At 42.0% G+C, this 24,057-nt stretch overlaps 1 protein-coding gene across 13 annotated transcripts in view; it reads right to left on the bottom strand.

Annotated features, from left to right (window-relative positions):
- Positions 1-24,057, bottom strand: part of PLEKHA5 (pleckstrin homology domain containing A5) — a 619,814-nt gene that overhangs the window by 466,009 nt on the left and 129,748 nt on the right. For all 13 annotated transcript variants that reach the window (XM_073621386.1, XM_073621378.1, XM_073621382.1 and 10 more), the window contains 2 exons: positions 13,277-13,360; positions 5,048-5,165 (listed from right to left, as the gene is read on the bottom strand). In XM_073621386.1, coding sequence (XP_073477487.1) covers positions 5,048-5,152 — 105 coding nt within the window. In that variant the 5' untranslated portion in view covers positions 5,153-5,165; positions 13,277-13,360. The remainder of the gene's footprint in view (positions 1-5,047; positions 5,166-13,276; positions 13,361-24,057) is intronic.

Genomic DNA, 24,057 nt, shown 5'->3' with positions numbered 1-24,057 from the left:
CCTTAGTCTGCTTGTCTTCAGCAAACGGCTTTCTTGTGCATCATCTTTAGAAGAGGCTTCCTTCTGGGACAACAGCCATGCAGACCAATTTAATGCAGTGTGTGGTGTATGGTTTGAGCACTGACAGGCTGACCCTTCAACCTCTGCAGCAATGTTGGCAGCACTCATACGTCTATTTCCCAAAGACAACCTGTGGATAAGACGCTGAGCACATGCACTCAACTTCTTTGGTCAATCATGGCGATGCCTGTTCTGAGTGGAACCTGTCCTGTTAAACCGCTGTATGGTCTTGGCCACCATACTGCAGCTCAGTTTCATGGTCTTGGCAATCTTCTTATAGCCTAGGCCATCTTTATATAGAGCAACAATTCTTTTTTTTTCAGATCCTCAGAGTTCTTTGCGATGAGGTGCCATGTTGAACTTCCAGTGACCAGTATGAGAGAGTGAGAGCAATAACACCAAATTTAACACACCTGCTCCCCATTCACACCTGAGACCTTGTAACAGTAATGAGTCACATGACATCGGGGAGGGAAAATGGCTAATTGGGCCCGATTTGGACATTTTAACTTAGGGGTGTACTCACTTTTGTTGCCAGCGGTTTAGACATTAATGGCTGTGTGTCGAGTTATTTTGAGGGGACAGCAAATTGACACTGTTATACAAGCTGTACACTCACTTCATTACATTGTAGCAAAATGTCATTTCTTCAGTGTTGTCACATGAAAAGATATAATAAAATATTCACAAAAATGTGAGGGGTGTACTCACTTTTGTGATATACTGTATATTGACATATACAGGGGGAAAAATAATTTGATCCCCTGCAGATTTTGTAAGTTTGCTCGCTTCCAAAGAAATAAAGGGTCTATAATTTTTATCATAGGTGTATTTTAAATGATAGAGACAGGATATCAACCAAAAATCCAGAAATAACATGATACAAATGTTATAAATGGAGTTGCAACTCGAAGTTTCATTTCCCTCCATACATTTTCTATAGGATTAAGGTCTGGTGACTGGATAGGCCACTCTTAGACCTTAACCACTTACAGACCCCGGAAGATTTTCCCCCTTATTGACCAGGTAATTTTTTTGCGATATGGTACTGCGTCGATTTAACTGACAATTGCGCAGTCGTGCGATGCTGTACCCAAACAAAACTGATATGCTTTTTTTTCCCCCACAAATAGAGCTTTTTTTTTTGGTGGTATTTGATCACCTCTGCGGCATTTATTTTTTACGCCATAAACAAAAAAACAAAAAAAGAGCGACAATTTTGAACAAAATGCAAAAATTTTTTATTTTGCTATAATAAATATCCCCCCAAAAAATGCAACAAAATTAATTTATCGGTTTCGGCCGATAAATATTCTTTGACATATTTTTGTTATATTTTTACGCAAGAGTTATAGCGTCTACAAAATAGGGGATATATTTATGGCATTTTTATTATTATTTTTTTTTTTTTACTAGTAATAGCGGTGATCGTTAATTTTTAGCAGGACTGTGACTTTGCAGCAGACAGATTGGACACTTTTGACACTTTTTTTGGGACCATTGACATTTATACAGCAATCAGTGTTATAAAAATGCAGTGAATACTGTGTAAATGTCACTGGTAGGGAAGGGGTTAACACTAGGGGGCGATCAAGGGGTTAAGTGTGTTCCATGGGAAGTGTTTCTTACTGTGTGGGGATGGGACTGACTAGAGGAGGAGACAGATTGCTGTTCCTAATCACTAGGAAGAGCAGATCTGTCTCTCCTCCCCGTCTGAACGGGGATCTGTCTGTTTACATTGACAGGCCCCTGTTCTGGCTTTCATTCCCGCGTGGCCGGCGGACATCGAGGCCGCCGGCCACACGCATCTGGTCCTCCGCTGTGCAGCGGGCGCGCGCGCCTGCTGTCGCTCTTAAAAAGGTGCCGACGTACACCTACGGTGATTTGCGGGAACGTGCCGACCTGCCACCGTATAACGGAGGCGGCTGGTCGGCAATTGGTTAATGTGCTTCTTCTTGAGCCACTCTTTTGTTGCCTTGGCAGTAGGTTTTGGGTCATTGTCATGCTGGAAGACCCATCCACAACCCATCTTCAGTGTTCTGGCTGAGGGAAGAAGATTCAAGATTTTACAATACATGGTCCGATCCATTGGATCCTCAATGTGGCAAAATCCTTTAGCCGAGATACAACCTCAAAGCATAAATGTTTCCACCTCCATGCTTGACTGTAGGGATGGTGTTCTTAGGGTCATAGTCGGCATTTTTCTTCCTCTAAGTACAGCAAATAGAATTAGAGTTAGAGTTAAAGAGCTCAACTTTGGTCTCATCTGACCACAGCACTTTCTCCCAATCCTTCTCTGAATCATTTAGATGTTCATTGGCAAACTTTAGACGGGCCTGTACATGTGCCTTCTTGCAGAGGATGACCTTGCGGGTGCTGCAGGATTTCAATTCATGGCGACGTATTGTGTTATTAATAGTTTGTTTGGTGACTGTGGTCCCAACTGCCTTGAGATCATTCACAAGCTCCTCCCATGTAGTTCTGGGTTGATCCCTCACTTTTCTCATGATCATCCTTAACCCAATGAGGCAAAAACTTGCATGGAGCTTCAGACCGATGACGATTGATGGTCATTTTGTAAATAATGATCACTCCAGCAGTTGTCTCCTTCTCACCAAGCTTCTTGCTGATGGTCTTGTAGCCCATTCCACCCTTGTGCAGGTTTACAATCTTGACCCCGACACCCCTGGACAGCCCTTTGGTCTTTGTCCATGATGAGGTTTGAATAGAAGAAATATTCTGTGGATAAGTGTTTTTTTAGACACATAATGAGTTATCGTTAGGAGCACCTTCTTAAGAGCTTTTTCACACTGCCAGCACAGGGGAGTTGGCGGTAAAGTGACGTTAGTTTTGGCGGTGCATTACTGTAGTTTTTGCAGAGCTTTTCGGGTGCTTTTAACCCCCGCTAGTGGCCAAATAAAGGGTTAAAAGCGCCCACAAAGTGGCGCTGCCTATTGAAAGCGCCTCAAAGAAGCTGCTTGCAGGATTTTTTTTTTATGTCCTGCCAGCGCAGCTCCCCAAGTGTGAAAGCACTCTGGCTTGTACATTGGGATTGCAGGTGAGGCTTTTTTCAGGCGCTATTCTTAGCACTAAAGCGACTGAAAAAACGCCTCCAGTGTGAAAGGGGTCTAAATTGACAGGTCTAATCTGTGTACTACAAGTACCACATACTGTAAGAGCCAGAATTATAGTTGGTTGGTAGGGGATCAAAGACTTATTTTACTCACTGAACGGAAACTCAAGTTACAGTTACAGTTTTTTTTGTTCCCTAAACATAGAGGTTTGTAAATGTACTTACACACACACAGAAATGAGACGCAATTCATAAAACATTTGTCGCATAAGGTTTTTTTCTAGCGTATCACATTCACATTAACTTCTAAAAAATAAGCCTTAAAAATCGTATAGCCTCCCTGAGGGCACATGTAAACCCCTGTCAATAAAACCTCAAATAAGTTTTAACATATTTAATTTAATTTTCAAGATTACTTTCAGTCAGTACAGTGGGGAAAATAATTATTTGATCACCTTCAGAGTTTGTATGTTTTTGACTTTACAAAGAAATGAAGGGTCTATAATTTTTATCATAGGTGTATTTTAAATGATAGAGACAGAATATCAACCAAAAATCCAGAAAAAAAACACATGATGCAAATTAGAACATTTGATTTCAATAGCAAGATAACAAAAAAAGCAGGCAGCAACACCCCAACAATGCACTGTATGTTCAGCTCTTCATATAAAAGAGGTGAGAAGAAATGAGGAGGTGGGATAGAGGCAACATAGAGACAATATCAGGTACGCCATATACCAAATCTCCTGGCAGGAGACCAGCTCTAATTATACGTCTCTCTGTACTCTATAAAGGAATAATCTGCAGCACAGGCAGAATAGAGGTGGGCGATAGAATAACAGCACTCCAATACATACTGCATAATACCCGGAATAAAAGTAGGCTTTAACCCTGTGCGAGACACACAGCCAGGTGCTCTCATCACATACATACTGGCTACCTGACCTCCAGATCAGATACTGCAAGATGCCATCAGCATGTACATACTAACCACCAGCCCTCCAGATCTGATACTGTACAGGTGTCCTTACTATGTACAGACTGATCACGTAACATTCCTCTATTATTCCATTAAATGCGACAATACCATTAGGAGTTGTCACCATGTACACATACTGATTACCTTACCTCCATCTGCTATATTGGCAGGTGTGGTCGCCATGTAATGACTGATCACCTAACCTCCAGATCTGACACCGCTAGGTGCTGTCACCATGTACAGACTGATCACAGCACCTCCAGGTCATAATACCGCCCGGTACCTTCATCATGTGAATTCATATCACCTGACCTCCAGTTCCTGTAGCACCTGCCAAGCATGACCCATTGAAATGAATGAGATGAGGCCACTCTGCAAGTGCCCTGCAACCTTGTGCAGTGCAGCAAACAAGGGGTTAAAGCAGGCATCATTGTGTTGATTTTTCACCAACTGCTTTAACCCTTGGACCCTGCATAAGGGTTTACCGCCAGGTGCCATCACCTTGTACATACTAATCACATGACCACCACGTCCTATACATGCAGGTGCCATCATCATGTATAAACTGATCATCTGACCCCCAGATCCTGTACCATCAGATGCTATCACTATGTACATACCAATTACCTGACTTTCAGATGGCAATAGCGCAAGGTGTATTCACCACATACATACTGATCACCTGATCCTATACCACGAGGTGCTGTCACCATACTCTGACTGATCAACAGGTCACCTGGCCTGTGTATTTCTCTCAGCACAGCTAGCAATCACCGACTTATTCAGTACAAAGCCCCAGTCACCATTACAAAGAAAACCCAAAGTGCTATACATATCATGTCCTAGAATGCACTGAATTTTCATGTATGGGAGCAAGTGATGCAGTTAGTCATGATGTTTCCTGAACCTTCCGCCATCATTCAGCAAACACTTACCCGGCTGATGGGGCTGGCAGGGTTGCCTGTGGTGGTCGGAGCATTGCAGTTGGAAGTGTCACTGGTTACGCTGACAGCTCGGTCCTTTGTTTCCTGAGAGGTCATGGTAGAGGGAGTCCTACAAACAGAAAGAAAGGAAGAATATGAACTAGAGAAATGAGAACAACCTCAGAGGAGCAGGCGGCTCTCTGTAATCACATAAAAGAAGAGAATTGTAAATGAAGAGTCACAAGATTATCTCAGATGTTTAACACATAAAAATAGTCAACATGATGGACACTTTGAAAATCCTTCAAGCCCAGAGGGACGGGCTGTGCTGGGAGATGTAGCCTAAATGTCAGTCTAAACCAGAGGTCTTCAAACTACGGCCATCCATTTGTTCAGGAACTACAATTTCCATCATGCCTTGTCATGTCCGTGAATGTCAGAGTTTTACAATGCCTCATGGGATGTGTAGTTCCACAACAGCTGGAGGGCCATAGTTTGAAGATCCCTCGTCTAAACACTGGAAATCTGACACATCTATTGACGCTACAAGTACTTGGTTCACTATGTGAAAAGTACACTTCAATATTACTCTACCCCTAAGGGGACATATCACAGGAACCAACACATTTAACAGCTGGTGGGGCCATTGTCCGAACCTTTTCCATTGTCATCAATGAAGACATACAGTCTCTGGGTTCTTATTAGCATCCTTTAGCTTTCAGACTGGATCCAGAATTGTATAAAAATTGTCATTTCCTCATCTGACGTGTACAGAAGAAAATGTGTCTGGAGGACCAACCCAAATCACAGGAATGCTGTTACAATGTATCAGGACTGGTCGGCAGAATGTTTTCACAATGTATCGCGATTGGACACAGGAAAGCTGTTATAATGTATCAAAACTGGTCGCAGAAATGTTGTTATAATGTGTTGGGATTGTTTACAGTGGAGGTAGACAACCTTAAAGAGGTGGAGAGCTACCAGAACAAGATGAGAAAAGTCAAAGATCACCGGGCACAGAGTCACCGTTAAACCTCTACTTGTCATACTATCGTGTCGCAATCGCATGCATTGCATGGCAATCATGGGTTTAAAGCGGGTGGTGAGGAGGCAACATATTGTCTCCTCACCACCTGTCAAGCACACTTGGATTGCTTTTCAGAGGAGCAGAAGTGCCTGCTGCACTTGTAAATTAGCCTTTAGTTAATTCCTATTCAAGGTAAATGGAGCCAATCTCCAAGTGTCCGCAACTGCATGCTTCTGAAGGGTTCAAGGGTTAAAGCAGGTGGTGAAAAAGCAACACAGTGCTGCCTGATTTAACTCCTTGTTTGCTGCACTGCACAAGGTTGCAGGGCACTTGTAGAGTGGCCTCGTCTCATTCATTTGTATGGCTCATGCTTGGCAGGTGCTACACCCACCAACCATGATAGGATATATGATTTTACCAAATAATGAAAGGCTGTGGACATAAATAGGAGTTAAGACGATTCTCCCAATCCCTAATTATAACCAAATACCACGAAAGTTGAGATTCTTTCAAGAAACTGGGATTTTTGTAGGGAGATAATAAGTCTATTTTCTAATAGGTATCAACGAGTGAGATAGTTAAAATATAATTTTTATTTAATTGTAATAAAAAAGAAGAGTATACAAAACAGATATAAATATATATACACAAGTATGACCATCCAGTATTGTGTTCAAATTTCATTCGTGCCTGTCAGCCAACATGTTTCGCAAAAAACTAATTGCTTCATCAGGGCATAGATCGGCATCATTGGTTCTTTTGAACTATATAAACAACAGATAAATATACTACAGTTATATGGCGGTCATACATATTTATGCAACCAAATACAGTAAAAGATATATATATAATAATTGATCAAAACATTCAATCTGGTAGTCTCACCTACTGATGCAAGTCTAAAATTTAAAGCACACACCACCATTGCCAGGCATCGTCCACTGTACCAACTGGTGCAAAAAATCCAAGGGTGCCAGATCCCAACCGGATAATACCAATAGAGGAACTGGACCACACAGTAGCAGGACAAGAGTCTAGTAAAATATGTAAGAAACAAAAGGGAAAATAAATAAACCACTAGGCTTCCTAGTCCAGAAAGACAACATATATGATTAATCTATGCCATAAGATAGTCAGTACAATATATACTCAAACTCATTATACTGAAGCACAACGTAGATGAGTGAGATATAGTAACGGCCGTATATGCTAGGAAATAAATCTCAGTATGGGAGGCTAGTAGCTATATTCAAGTGTGAGGTTTAAGTCAGTGTATAATATACTTAATGACCATATAAACGTAAGCCTAATCGCATAGTCCCTAAATGATTACTGGTAGCTGGGTGGGAGAGTCAATATTAAATTGCATGCTGTACAAAGATGGCGAGATTGAATGGGACCATATAGCGCGATATAGTTCCATAAATTCATTCATAAAGCCTGTATCTTGAAGAAAGTGAGGACATCAGGGAAAAAAAAAAAAAAAGGAAGAGGATCCCAGCTAAGGCTCCCAACCATGTATTACAAAAATGGTTTATATGAAAGTGCTTTATTAAGGCCAGGTGGATGAGTGGCCTGCTGGCCAAAAATCCATCTAGCCTCTCTCTGGAGTATTCGTTTGTCCACATTCCCTCCCCTCTCGAAGTCAGATATGACCTCCAGAGCAAAGGAGATGAAGCTAGGATCAAAACTATGATGGAGGCCAATGTGCTTACAGATAGGAGTGTATAGCAGTCCGGCATCCAGATAGTATAAATGATCCTGAATCCTTTTAGCGAAGGGGCGTTTGGTTTTACCAATATAGAAGGCGCTGCAACGGCACGAACAATCTACGTAGCTTATGGAAACCCCCTCTTGGGAGGGGGCATCCTATGCCTTCTCTGATCCATGGGCAAAATTCGCAGTGTCCACATCTATAAGTGCCGTTGCCGCCCCCCGCCCCCAGTAAGGATGTTGTAGGCTGTAGATGACTATGTACTAAGGTGTCCCTAATGGACCGTGACTTTCTATACGTGATCTGTGGCACATTAGCTACATATTTAGAAACTATATTTAGAAAATAATATTTAGAATCGGATCCTCCGAGAGGAAATGCCAGTTTTCATTGATGAGATTCCGGATCGACTGTTGATGGGTCGTGAAGGTGGTGATAAGTTTGATAGTAGGATGGGAGTCACATACTTTCTGTTTGAATATGAGAGTATCACGTGTGTTTGATTTTGCCCGTTTGTAGGCCCTTTTGAGGATTTTCTTGCTATAGCCTCTGTCAAGTAGCCTCCTGTAAAGGGCCTTTGCTTCTCTTTCAAAGTCTTCATTTCTCGCACAATTCCGCCGCAGCCGCAAATATTGGCTGTAAGGTATACTATGTACAAGCGTACGGGGGTGAGAGCTAGAGAAGTGCAATATGGTGTTCCCAGCAGTCTCCTTCCTATATAATGTGCTGAAGCCATCTTCTTTGAGGACAAGGCGCAGATCCAAAAAAGGGATGGAGATTGAATCGTAAACTTTAAATTGAAGTTATTCTGGGACGGAAATTCCATTAAATCCGACAACAGGTTTGTTGAACCTGTCCAAATAAGGAGGACATCATCGATGTATCTCCGCCAAAGAAGAATGTGGCGGAGATACATCGAAGCCCCTTCACTGGAGAAGAGAGTGCGTTTCCATCCCCCCAGGTACAGGTTGGCATACGATGGAGCACAGGAAGTCCCCATCGCTACCCCCTGTACCTGAAGGTAGGTAACGCCATTAAACAAAAACATATTGTTGGTTAAGATATGTTCCAGTAGTAGGATAATAAATTGGCCTAGTTCCCAGCTATTGGTGTCTCCTTCTCTCAGGAATTCCGAAACTACCTCTATACCCTTGGTGTGTGGGATGCTTGAATAAAGAGCCTCTATGTCAATTGCTGCCATGTCACAAGCTTACCCTCATACCTTAAGGATACATTAGACCTACTTAAAATCCTGGAAGGACTCACTATACCTCAAGGAGCAATCTTGGCAGCAATTGACATAGAGGCTCTTTATTCAAGCATCCCACACACCAAGGGTATAGAGGTAGTTTCGGAATTCCTGAGAGAAAGAGACACCAATAGCTGGGAACTAGGCCAATTTATTATCCTACTACTGGAACATATCTTAACCAACAATATGTTTTTGTTTAATGGCGTTATCTACCTCCAGGTACAGGGGATAGCGTTGGGGACTTCTGTGTCCCATCGTATGCCAACCTGTACCTGGGGGGATGGGAACGCACTCTCTTCTCCAGTGAAGGGTTTCGATGTATCTCCGCCACATTCTTCTTTGGCGGAGATACATCGATGATGTCCTCCTTATTTGGACAGGTTCAACAAACCTGTTGTCGGATTTAATGGAATTTCTGTCCCAGAATAACTTCAATTTAAAGTTTACGATTCAATCGGATGCAATCTCCATCCCTTTTTTGGATCTGCGCCTTGTCTTCAAAGAAGATGGCTCTGTCTTCAGCACATTATATAGGAAGGAGACTGCTGGGAACACCATATTGCACTTCTCTAGCTCTCACCCCCGTACGCTTGTACATAGTATACCTTACAGCCAATATTTGCGGCTGCGGCGGAATTGTGCGAGAAATGAAGACTTCGAAAGAGAAGCAAAGGCCCTTTACAGGAGGCTACTTGACAGAGGCTATAGCAAGAAAATCCTCAAAAGGGCCTACAAACGGGCAAAATCAAACACACGTGATACTCTCATATTCAAACAGAAAGTATGTGACTCCCATCCTACTACCAAACTTATCACCACCTTCACGACCCATCAACAGTCAATCCGGAATCTCATCAATGAAAACTGGCATTTCCTCTCGGAGGATCCGATAGTTTCTAAATATGTAGCTAATGTGCCACAGATCACGTATAGAAAGTCACGGTCCATTAGGGACACCTTAGTACATAGTCATCTACAGCCTACAACATCCTTACTGGGGGCGGAGGGCGGCAACGGCACTTATAGATGTGGACACTGCGAATTTTGCCCGTGGATCAGAGAAGGCATAGGATGCCCCCTCCCAAGAGGGGGTTTCCATAAGCTAAAGGGCTACGCAGATTGTTCCACAACAGGCATTGTATATCTTGCCACGTGCCGTTGCGGCGCCTTCTATATTGGTAAAACCAAACGCCCCTTCGCTAAAAGGATTCAGGATCATTTATACTATCTGGATGCCGGACTGCTATACACTCCTATCTGTAAGCACATTGGCCTCCATCATAGTTTTGATCCTAGCTTCATCTCCTTCTTTGCTCTGGAGGTCATATCTGACTTCGAGAGGGGAGGGAATGTGGACAAACCAATACTCCAGAGAGAGGCTAGATGGATTTTTGGCCAGCAGGCCACTCATCCACCTGGCCTTAATACAGCACTTTCATATAAACCATTTTTGTAATACATGGTTGGGAGCCTTAGCTGGGATCCTCTTCCTTTTTTTTTTTTTTTTTTTTTTTCCTGATGTCCTCGCTTTCTTCAAGATACAGGCTTTATGAATGAATATTCTAAATGAATCTATACCCCCTGTCTGGCTCAATTTTCTGTATTTTTTTCTAGAGGGGGCTATGATATATGGATAACTAATCAGGGGACACTGCCCTATCAGGTTTCTTACCTCCTCTTCTCCATTAATTCCATCTTGTCAAATAGAATGGTTGCTGCAATATATATGTATTTACTCTGTTGAGTTATTTATACCCATGCATACCTGTTTGGTCTTTAGGGGAAAGATCCCTGTATGGGTTACTATCATGTTTAAAACATTTAAAACATTTAGTTTTCTATTTCTTTATAATTATAATCATTTCATTTAAAATATAAATGTACAGAGTCATTTGCGGGACCATGTAATTAAGCCTCCCCCCATGCTGGACGAGTCAGGTGCCATACTGTTGCTATTGCCATAGATAGGGGGACTCGGACGTCCCTGCGTAAGGGGGCGGAGTCCTTCATGTCCGCCCCACATGCCCTTACTCCGTTCGCGTAGTGTGGGCAGCGCACGCGCATCCGCCAGAAGTGGTGACGTGTGCGTCCGCTCGGTGAGGTGCGCGTGCATCATATGCGGGGACGTACGGACCGGAAGTGATGCCGGAGGTCATCCCTGACCTGTTCACTTCCGGTGGGACCACACATAAGATGGAGGCGCCGCTGTGTTGTCTTACAGACACACTCGGCCCCGACCCATCTTTACTGACAGGAGGAGTCCTCGTTGAATGAGGAGCTACAATTCTTTAGCCTTTGCAGGTAATTCTATGCTTGATCTCTATGACCATTTGGGAAGGCACCCTTATTTTTGTGGGACTACATGCACTGTTTCCCATGTTTTTGGGGGAAGGAGGGTATTTGTTTGCTTTAGGGAAGACTCATTGGCCGTTTGTTAATTCCTTGATACCGGTTAGCAACGCTACCATATAGGGCCTTGGGGTCTGCATTGGCGCATATGGAACTATATCGCGCTATATGGTCCCATTCAATCTCGCCATCTTTGTACAGCTTGCAATTTAATATTGACTCTCCCACCCAGCTACCTGTAATCATTTAGGGACTATGCGATTAGGCTTACGTTTATATGGTCATTAAGTATATTATACACTGACTTAAACCTCACACTTGAATATAGCTACTAGCCTCCCATATTGAGATTTATTTCCTAGCATATACGGCCATTACTATATCTCACTCATCTACGTTGTGCTTCAGTATAATGAGTTTGAGTATATAGTGTACTGACTATCTTATGGCATAGATTAATCATATATGTTGTCTTTCTGGACTAGGAAGCCTAGTGGTTTATTTATTTTCCCTTTTGTTTCTTACATATTTTACTAGACTCTTGTCCTGCTACTGTGTGGTCCAGTTCCTCTATTGGTATTATCCGGTTGGGATCTGGCACCCTTAGATTTTTTGCACCAGTTGGTACAGTGGACGATGCCTGGCAATGGTGGTGTGTGCTTTAAATTTTAGACTTGCATCAGTAGGTGAGACTACCAGATTGAATGTTTTGATCAATTATTATATATATATCGTTTACTGTATTTGGTTGCATAAATATGTATGACCGCCATATAACTGTAGTATATTTATCTGTTGTTTATATAGTTCAAAAGAACCAATGATGCCGATCTATGCCCTGATGAAGCAATTAGTTTTTTGCAAAACATGTTGGCTGACAGGCACGAATGAAATTTGAACACAATACTGGATGGTCATACTTGTGTATATATATTTATATCTGTTTTGTATACTCTTCTTTTTTATTACAATTAAATAAAAATTATATTTTAACTATCTCACTCGTTGATACCTACTGGAAAATAGACTTATTATCTACCTACAAAAATCCCAGTTTCTTGAAAGAATCTCAACTTTCGTGGTATTTCATGATAGGATATATAACTGCTGCGGCATGTGTACACCTCTGGCCACTGCAGCTAAAGGTGCGGTTGGAGCAGGGATGATAAACACACATCAACTATGAGGTTTTACCATTCCCCAAACTGCAAATGTAAATGAACCCTTACTATTCTGAGCCCACTATAAGGCTACTTTTACACTGATGTGCTGTGGTTTACCTGCACTTTGGGTGCAGCGCAGTGCATCTGCAACTTTCCAGGGTAAGCTGCGCTTTGCCAAATACTTCTTATATATTCTGCAGGTGTGGTGCACTTTCTGAAAGTGCAACAAATCCATAGGATATAATAGAAGTCTATGGATAAGCGCACCAAACCCGTCGAAAAGCTGCAGTTACACTGCACCCGTAGTGTGGGTAAACCGTAGCACATCAGTGTGAAAGCAGTCTTTCCTGCTGCTGGCACAACTCTGGAGACTGTTGCCAGGATAAGAGGGTGGAGTGCAGTTAGTATCACTCCGCATGGGACAGGAGCCAACAACACAGAGGAGGTATTGGCTTAAGCGGCTCTTGCTCCCTACTACGGCTCCAACTTTACAAGTAGTCCCTCTGCATTGCATTCTGTTTGATGCTCTGGAATAGCGAGTCAGCAAGGCCAGACCGCGATCTACCAGTCACCTGTCCATGATCTACAGGTTGCTGGCCCCCGGTTTACAGGAATGCTGTTACAATGGATTGGGATGGTTTACAAGAATGTCATTACATTGCATCCCACTGTATACAGGAATGTTGTTACAATGTATCAGGATTAGTCACGGTAATGTTGTTACAAAGATACTCACTGGTCGTTGACCACGAAGATGCAATTGTCCTGGGAGGGCAACCCTGTTACTGGGTGCTTACATGTCACTTTCCTCTCATTGTGGCTGCAAAACATAAAGAAACTATCACAGGATGTTCTGATACAAGAAAGAAATCTTCTGCACTGAGTTTACAAACAGAACATTAGAGACTATTCTAGAAGGGTTTAGAGATCATCGTCTGCTATAAGGTGTGATTTCTGACTCTTGCTTTGCCAGAATACTTTCTAAAAAATTTGTAAAATAATAAATCTGTAAAAAAATGTTATACACACACAGGATCTCACAAAAGTAAGCAGACTCCTCCCATTTTTGTTAATATTTTATTATCTCTTTTCATGTGACAACACTGAAGAAATGACACTTTGCTACAATGTAAAGTAGTGAGTGTACAGCTTGTATGACAGTGTAAATTTGCTGTCGCCTCCAAATAACTCAACACACAGCCATTAATGTCTAAACCGCTGGCAACAAAAGTGAGTACACACCCAAGTGAAAAACGTACAAATTGGGCCCAATTAGCCACTTTCCCTCCTGGGTGTCATGTGACTCGTTAGTGTTACAAGGTCTCAGGTGTGAATGGGGAGCAGGTGTGTTAAATTTGGTGTTATCGCTTTCACTCTCAAACTGGTTACTTGAAGTTCAACATGGCAGCTCATGGCAAAGAACTCTAAGGATCTTGCTCTACATAAAGATGGCCTAGGCTATAAGAAGATTGCCAAGACCCTGAAACTGAGCTGCAACACGGTGGCCAAGACCATACAGCGGTTTAACAGGACAGGTTCCACTCAGAACAGGTCTCGCCATGGTCGACCAAAGAAGTTGAGTGCACGTGGTCAGCGTCATACCAAGAGGTTGTCTTTGGGAAACAGACGTATGAGTACCGCCAGCATTGCTGCAGAGGTTGAAGGGGTGGTGATGCACAAGAAAGCCCACAGTTTGCTGAATACAGTCGGACTAAGGACATGGATTACTGGAACCATGTCCTGTGTTCCGATGAGACCAAGATAAACGTATTTGGTTCAGATGGGGTCAAGCATGTGTGGCGGCAACAAGGTAAGGAATACACAGACAAGTGTGTCTTACCTACAGTCAAGCATGGTGGTGGGAGTGTCATGGTCTGGGGCTGCATGAGTGCTGCCAGCCCTGGGGAGCTACAGTTCATTGAGGGAACCATGAATGGCAACATGTACTACGACATACTGAAGCAGAGCAGGATACCCTCCCTTCAGACACTGGACCGCAGGGCAGTATTCCAACATAATGACCCTAAACACACCTCCAAGACAACCACTGCCTTGCTAAAGAAGCTGAGAGTAAAGGTGATGGACTGGCCAAGCATGTTTCCAGACTTAAACCCTATTGAGCATCTGTGGGGCATCCTCAAACGGAAGGTAGATGAGCGCAAGGTCTCTAACATCCACCAGCTCCGTGATGTCATCATGTAACATGTGAAGCTCTGGTGAACTCCATGCCCAAGAGGGTTATGGCAGTGCTGGAAAATAATGGTGGCCACACAAAATATTGACACCTTGGGCCCAATTTGGACATTTTCACTTAGGGGTGTACTCACTTTTGTTGCCAGCGGTTTAGACATCAATGGCTGTGAGTTGAGCTATTTTGAGGGGACAGCAAATTTACACTGTTATACAAGCTGTACACTCACTACTTTACATTGTAGCAAAGTGTCATTTCTTCAGTGTTGTCACATAAAGAGATATAATAAAATATTTACAAAAACGTGAGGGATGTACTCACTTTTCTGAGATAGTGTGTGAGAGAGTGTATGTATGTGTGTGTGTATATATATATATATATATATATATATATATATATATATATATTAGGGCTGAAACAACTAATCGATTAATCGACAACTAATCGATTATGAAATTAATCGATTACTATTTTCATAATCGATTAATCGGCCAGTAACATAATGGGGTTAAAAAAAGAACTAAAATGAGCTCTTTATAGTACAAATAGAGCAAATAATCTCTACTGTAAATAAATTAATTAAATAAATAAATACATTTAGTTGGTCTACCTGACCGCGGTTTGGTTTCAACAGAACCCCTCATTTTCCACTTCTTGATTAGAGTTTGAACACTACTGATTGGCATTCTCAATTCCTTGGATATCTTTTTATATCCCTTTCCTATTTTTTTTTACAGTTCAACTACCTTTTCCCGCAGATCCTTTGACAATTCGATTTTGACCCCACTAACAATTAGAAAATCGATCGAACGTTCTTAAAATGACATTTTTTGTCATTTGTCGGGGAAGACATTGTTTGTTTTTTTAAATAAAAAATAGATCTCTGAGTCTGATATTTACCAGATTCACCCTTTAATATTATATACAGTATATCTCTCCTCTAATAGTATATACAGTATATCTCCTCTAATAGTATGTACAGAATATCTCTTCTGTCTGTTATTCTCAGAGTGGATTAGATATTTTGCTCCCTAACCATATAGTTGGTTACTTATATTCACCACTGCATAGAGATATTTAAGAATAAATTGCCTTTTTTTAAAACTTTACATATTAACTAAATTATGCACCACACTTTTTTTTTAAGGTTATTAACCGATTAATCGATTAATCGAAACAATAATCGGGCAACTAATCGATTATGACAATAATCGTTAGTTGCAGCCCTAATATATATATATATATATATATATATATATATATATATATATATATATATATATATATATATATATATATATATATATATATACACACACATATACACACACGCACACACACATTTAGAATACCAAACTGCATTTAATATTGAGAATATAATACTAAGAACACCAAACTGGGTTTAATATTGGAAACTACCAACAAAAGTGGTTATTGGGAAAGTCACTACTGATCCAAGTAACACGCCTCAGAACCAGGGATATGATGTCAACTTTCTGTACATTGAGTGACATTTATACAGTGTGTCATAAAAGGGGGTCAAACCACAAAGCTTTTGAAGGATGTGAACATTTTTTGTTATTACGTGGCAGAGATGTACAGTTTCTGAAAGCCCACACTTGACAAATCATCATTTTAACTGACGGATCAATATCCACTCTCAAACTGTAAGAGCTCCTTTCTTCTCTGTTCAATGAACACATCGCAAAAACAATGTAAGCAGTGAAAATCAGACTTTAAAATGGAAAAATCTGACTTTTAGATACAAAATGTATAAAAATTATGTTCAAGTAGGAAGTACATCTGTTCTATGAGATTTAAATGTAAAAATAAGCAATTAGCACAGAGGAGTGAAAATGCTGCAGACATCTATTTTTGTGGACAGGTCCCAATGTTGCTTATGGTTGCCATGTTTTCTACCTCAAATATACAGAGCATTTGCCCCCCCCACCCCCCACAGCAAGTGGCATGGAGAGCAGAACCCAGGTAAGGGGACAACTGACCAGACAATGACAAGGACAACCTCAATCTACATTTAGCAATTCTGCCCTGTCACCCGTCTGTCTCATCAGTCCTCTCCTGGTATGATGTATACACAGCATTTATATAAAGACATCAGTGTACTCAGCACTGTACCAACTTTCACATCATCCAGGACAAGACCATCACCTAACACACAGCAAAAGCCTTTCACAAAGATATTCACAACCATAGCTAGCGATCAGTGTTTAGGGCTCTGTACTGCGGCAGAATTACGACAACACTGCTTATTAGAACATCATTAAATCCTATTTCACTTCTACAAGCTCCACACAAATCTCCAAAGCTCATAATAAATTCTTAAATCTCTTTTTCCCAAATTAAACTGCTCGTTGTTATCCTATCTCAGAAAGGAATTATGAGATCAATCTGTCTGCAGGAATTTATCTCACACGCCGCACACAATTCACCGCAGATGGCATGGATGTTCCCATTACACATGTTCCTGAGAAGGCAGAGGAGGGAGAATGCCGGTGGCCCCGGGGCGGTAAACTGTGACCTGAATAATGTGTGCTGGGTGTGCCAGGAACCAGCTATGGAGACACAGTGCACAAATCAGCCCACAGCTGGGCAGAAGGTCACCATCTGCACCAAGCCACAACTCCTTACCAGCAGAAACATATACAGACCCCTTAGGGGGAGGGGGTCCTTTCTGCTATCATATCTTCCAATAAACCAGCTACATAGTGATTTAACACCAATATCTACATGCACATCCCACTAAAAACAAGAACGGATCCTCACTTCGGCATTGTGGAGCGGTTCAGGTGCGAATTCCAGGCTCACAGAGTTGTATGGGAATGCTTCTAAAATCGCACATTTGTTCAGGATTTGGTCCATGATTTCAACACGGATTGCTCTCTTACTACACGAGTTGACACCCAATATCTACTATGTATTGACCAGCACAAAAATCGCAGCTGTGACAAAAATAAGGTCCTGGGCCTTGCAAATTCACATCAGAACCGCATTAAAAAAAAAAAAAAAACACACACCTAAACCGCTGAACAAATGCTTTTTTTTATTTATTCTCAGTGAAAACAGACAATTTGCACTGGACATGTGTGAACTAGAGATGCACCGTAACATATCAGTCGAAAATAGTGGGGGGGGTTTTTGCGCTTTTGCTGTGATTTTACTATGCATTTAGTGTGATTTTCATAGGATTTGTGACTCAAATCAAAAACATAACACGGGTGCGTTATTGCTGCGTTTTCAATGCGTTTTAATGGGGAGGTACGTTTTTATTTTTATCTGACCAAATATGCAGCAAGCAAGATTTTTAACACCACAACAGAAGCGCAACATACCAGTTTGAAGACATACATAGAATTGAAAGGACTGCATTTTTCTTGAGATTTTCTTGCTCTAAATTCATGATATTAAAAGTGATTGTAAAGTCTCTTTTTTTTCTATAAAAATAACAAACGTGTTATACTTAACTGCTGTGTGCAGTAGATTTGCACAGGAGCAGCTCAGATCCTCCTCTTCTCGGGTCCCTCTTCTGCGCTCCTGGCCCCTCCCTCCTGTTGAGTGCCCCCACAGCAAGCAGCTTGCTATGGGGGCACCTGAGCCGAGACACAACTCCGACACGGAGCCCCAGCCTCATCCCCTCTCCCGCTTGATTGACTGACTGACTTTGATTGATAGCAGCAACAGCCAATGACGCCGCTGCTGTGTCTTAGCCAATCAGGAGGGAGAGTCTCGGATGGCCAAGACAGTCGTAGACATCGCTGGACAGAGATGGGGCTCACGTAAGTTTTAGGGGGGCTGCTGCACACAGAAGCCTTACCCTAATGCATAGAATGCATTAAGATAAAAAACCTTCTGACTTTACAACCCCTTTAATTAAAAAGCCGAATATAATACAATTATATATAAAAATATATATTTTTTTAAAAACTGTCATTTTTGGTTTTGACACCAACATTTTCATTTCGGTGCACGTCTAGTGTGAACCCAGCCATACTCGAGGCCAGCAGTCCAAGTGTGACCCCCCCCCTATTGTATCCAAGACAAATATCTAGTTAGTATACACAGAGCAAGTTCCTAAGCACCTTGGCACTCCAGTAAACAGTTCTGGAATTACTGCAGTACGCCTGTCATGACTTGTGTTAAAACTCTGCCTAAACATCACCTGCCCTTATTGTAATCTGCAAATTGATCAGCTTCTTGTTGGGACCTTTTGTTGAATTTATTTTACCAAGTGGAGACCAAAGAACTGAGAGCATCAAGCAAGGAGACCAGATTCTTACAGACGGAAATATGGATCTGCCATTGCCAACATGATTTGAAAGCACTAGTTCTAGGACAATAAGCTTGCTCTTGCTCTTCACTGGAGGATTATGAACTTGGAACAAACATGTACATATCAGGTATCTTAGCACATATATGACCAGGTCACTTACCAAGTGGTGAGGGAAGAATGACCATGACAGACTCACACTCACCTTAAATATAATTCTGCCATGACATCTCCCACGCTCCCTTTCTGACGTTGTTTCAGTACTTCAGGGGAGCCCCCAACATGGGGGAAGCCCAAACCCATAAAACATCCAATACAACTAAACACTTAAATTACCAAGAAAGACAAGAGATGCAGTGCAGGCTGATAAAACAGATACTGGATGACCCAACACTGTTGGATGAGAAAAGAGACTATAGACTGTAATAGGTCTTTGGACTCTTCCACCTCCAGGGAGTAATACTTTCCACAGTTGCTGGATCCTTGGTTACACATAATATTCACGTACACATATAATGACAGGCCTTGGATAGGCGTAGCGCTGACCAGGAATGAGATGGGCTGGTAAAATATTTTATGGTTTGGCAGACTTTATGCACAACGCTGGTAAATTGGTACCAGCTGCAGATTCTAGGGATGCTCAGCAACCTTTAGAAAGTTCCACCAGATGTGGCGGGACAACAGTAGGAAAAACTGAACATTCCTTACGGTCACGGGGGGGCTGGGGGCCGGAGGCAGTGACATAAGAACTTCCGTCCCACCAATTAAGGCCGCGCCCCACCCTGCCACTTGAGGAACATGCGCCCCCCCACTCATAGGAGGGCCATGTCCCATCCGGTCATACAAGGACATTTTTGCAACACATTTTGTCTCTTATAAATGCTAAAAGTTAAAAAAAAAAAAAAAAATTTGATGGCCTGACAGAAATCCTGTAAGCTCTTAATTTCCTGTAGTGAGTCGACAACTCTGCCTCTGTTGCACTGGAACAGAGTTGGCAGGCGGTACGATTTTCCCCTATGCGCTACAGAACACCAGGTTATGGAGATGGGGAGAGAGGTTTTGGAGAGAAGATGGGTTTTCGGGAGGTGAAAGCGTCATGGAGATGAGGAGGAAGGTTATCAAGATTAGAAGGGGTCAAGGAGAAGAGATAAGGGCAAATGGTTATAGAGATGAACAGAGGGTGATGTGTTCTGCCCTCCTGCATAAAACTAACGCTGTATTGTATTATGTTGTTCCTGTTAATGATAAACGTTATCAATGATCGCAGCAACCAGTCAAATCTATTTGGAACTCATGAAATAAAGTCTGAATTTTTGTCTTTTGAATGGTGTAGCATTCTTGTGAGTCTGGTACCAGAAGGAAGCCAAGTACAAATAATACGCCACTAGAATGTACAGCAAACCAGACAGCAGAAATATGATTGCTCTGGGTCACTGATGTTTGCCGCCACTTTTGGTAAAGCTGATGGGTTAAATAAATGGAGCTATCGCTGCCCTGGTTCAAACACCATCACAGAGCTATAAACATATATGAAAACAAATCTATAATGGCATTGTACACGCCACTTGTACACACTTCACCGACCGCTGATGGCCGAAGAGCACAAGCTGCTCATTTATCAATGAGGTTTTTAATCAAGCCATGTAAATGAGAAGTAAAATGATGGAATGAAGGCTAATTAACACAGTGAAGAACCCTTCCACTGCAATTACACACCACAAAGGTCTTTCTACGCCATGATGCACTGACTTTAATTGGAATTAATGTACTTCTCCGGTCTTGTGCAGTTTGAGGCTCCTTAATAAAACACTTCTTGCTCTTCAAAATCAACTTTACATAATGCTAAGAGCACTCAGTTTTTACAGTAAACACGTCTGACAAGTAGGAAATGCAAACTTTATATTAGTACTTGATAATGAGAACAAACTTCTGGTGGATGTTTATTGATGGAAAAAGAAACATGGCAGCCAATCTACCGCACTGTACAATATAAAAAAGTTCACATCAACTACTAACCTCTGAATTGTGGTACCATCCACCATCACTAGACAAAACAAAAGGTTTTTCCTAGCCATCAGCTACTGTGAATACCTTGTTTAAAAACGGGCGGCACAGTGGTGTATTGGGTAGCACTCTCGCCTAACAGTACAATGTATACGTAAAGCGTTGTGTAAATTGACGGCACTATATAAGTACCTAAAATAAATAAATAAAATAATAACCCTAGGAATGGGAATGTTCAACCCGAACATGTAAAATGGACTTTATAAAAATGTATTTTCTGCAAAACATGACATGGAGTGTAAACCATTGCTGATGTCTGAGCCACAGATATATTTTTTAGGCTCCGTTCACATCTCACGTAGCAGGAAAGGGTATTTCCGCTCGTGATTTTTTTTTCAGGGCTATTTAAATTTCCATGTGTCATGCATAAGGCAGCCCACTCACTTGAATGGGCCGATCTATGCACGTTTGTTGCACAAAAGACGCCCATGCACCTTTCTTGACGTCAGGCTTTGCACAATTTTGTTAAGCGCGTTTGATGGTGTAACAACCATGACAAAATCACACCACCTTTGCAGTGCTATTAGGAATGAATGGCACCCAAATGTGTGTTGCACGTTTTGCCGTGACTTCAGTTCAATTTGGAATTGCAGGCAGAACCAAACTGATTCTGCACGCGTTTCCAAATTGCTAGGTGTCCATGGAGCCTTAAGGCTGGTACACACGGCCGAATATCAGTCAGTAGCGCATGATTCAACAGAAACCAGCCGACATTCGGCCAGTGTGTCCAGCTTCTGTCGAACGGGCATTCTGAAAAACCAGCAGCCGACCAGCATCCGATAAGTGTTAGCGGCCAATGGCTGCGAACGCTAAGCGCTCTGTTTTGACAGGGGGACAGCGGAGATCACTGTACTTACATCACAAAGTACAGTGAGCTGTACTTATTTCTTTCCCATTCAGCCTGCTGGGTTGAACGGAAAAAAAAAAAAAAAAAAAAACTACCTGTGTGTACCAGGGTTAAGGGAACAGAAACTACCAACTGAAGATCCTGCAGAATTCCACACTTCTTGGAGTGGCAATTTCCTAAACCCTCCCCATTATGTGTTACTACTAAACACAGTAGTGATATAGTGGCAAGGAAGCAAACCACTAATGCCTTGTTTTCACTGAGCGGATCGGTTCGGGTCGGTACAGTTTGAATGGCCTAGAATGGTCCGGTCTATTCTGGTGAGCGTTTCCACTGCAAGTGGGACCACAAAGGGCCATACAGGATTTAGAAAAAATGCCTCAGCATAGCACAGCAGAGGGTTTTCTGTCAGCCAATCAGTGGAATGTATCGTAGCTCTGCCCTAACCGAACCATTCCATTTTCTATGGCCCCACATCTGAAGCAGGACCCGGAATGGAACGGTTCGGTTCGGTTGTATGGGCCACTTTCATAATGGAAACACCCAAAATAGCGTACCGTACCGAACCGAACCGATCCGCTCAGTGGAAACGAGGCATACGTCAATGATTTAGACAATCTGGAGAAAAGGAAATGGGGACATATAAGGTAATCTATTGGGTGTTGCAAGTGGAAGTACCTCGTTTCACGAACGCTTCTGTTCGCGAACAACTCGGTTCGCAAATAGAAGAGTTCACAAAAATTTGCTTTGGTTCACGAACACGAGCGGCGGCCATCTTCCCTGCTCTGACACATTCATATTGAGAAGAGCATCGCAAAATGAAAGTCTTAGGAGAGCCTGTCCACTCAGATAGGGGTTTCTGCTCCCTGACTACCATGAGGGTTGGCCCACTTGATTGGGAATCATGGAAAAACTGTTCATATGAATTCTACAACTTTATCATGCCCTCAGATGATCTTTTCTTGGATAGACAGTGCTGTTTTCTGGCTCCTAGATTAGTCATTTAAATTGGGGTTTGGGATTGTTTCAAACAAGTATTAAAGAGGAGCTATAGACTTTTTTTCTTTTTAGATGTACACATGAAAGAGGTCAACTTAATGTAAAAGTTTGTTTGTAACATAGGTTTAAAATCCTTTTTTTGTACATACATTTTATAGTTTTACTGTATATAGAAACAAAAAAAAAAGGTTCAGAACGGACTAACCTGATTTACATTGAACCCTATGGGAAAATTTGCAGAAAACGAATTCAGAGTCATTTCACAAATTAAGTTTGTGAACCGAGGTTCCACCAAGTTAAGAACCCACAGATAATGGCTGCGTATGCAGGGATTGTAAGGTATATATTATAATCAGAATGTCACAAACATAACTCTATAGACCAGGGATCCTCAAACTACGGCCCTCCAGCTGTTGCAGAACTACACATCCCATGAGGCCTTGTAAAACTCTGACATTCACAGACATGACTAGGCATGATGGGAATTGTAGTTCCTGAACACCTGGAGGGCCGCAGTTTGAAGACCCCTGCTATAGACGTTGGGAGGTGACAGAGCTGTGAAACTTCTGATACAGTACAGACTCCACACCAGGAACACAGTGACACAAACGGAAAAGAGCCATATGTGGGGCACTATGAAGGTGGCTGATAACACAGCTACTGCCACCAACACTGATCCAAACTCTGGATGGTGCCTGAAAACAGATGGAATACACATTCCACTCCTTAGAACAGACAGACTGAAGAATGAAGGGAAAGATGGAAAATATTCATCTGTGAAGTGACTTCACATCAGAAGAGTTCTGTTTACTGGACAAAGAAGTGACTGACGCACAAACACACACAAGAGCCTCATTGAGCCAAGTCGCCAATACATTCACCATAATTCATTGCTCCAATTCCTGGAAAACAAAGCGCCACTTATCCCACGTCCTGACCCATTTCTGCGCTATTTACTGTTCCTTCATGAGAACACAAGACCTTTTCGAGTCCCCACAGATGAATTCCTCAAGAGATAAGCATCTCTGAATAACATAATTCTGCAATCTTCTTTCACGTAATGTATAGATTCCAAGTGAAGCAGCACGAAGAAGAAATTCCAGGTATGTGTAGGGTGGAGAGGACCAGAAG

This window comes from Aquarana catesbeiana, linkage group LG03 (assembly GCF_042186555.1).
Source record: "Aquarana catesbeiana isolate 2022-GZ linkage group LG03, ASM4218655v1, whole genome shotgun sequence".
Classification (NCBI taxonomy): Eukaryota; Metazoa; Chordata; class Amphibia; order Anura; family Ranidae; genus Aquarana; species Aquarana catesbeiana.
The sequence above is the reverse complement of the archived record's forward strand: the minus strand, read 5'-3'. Positions and strand labels throughout refer to the sequence as shown.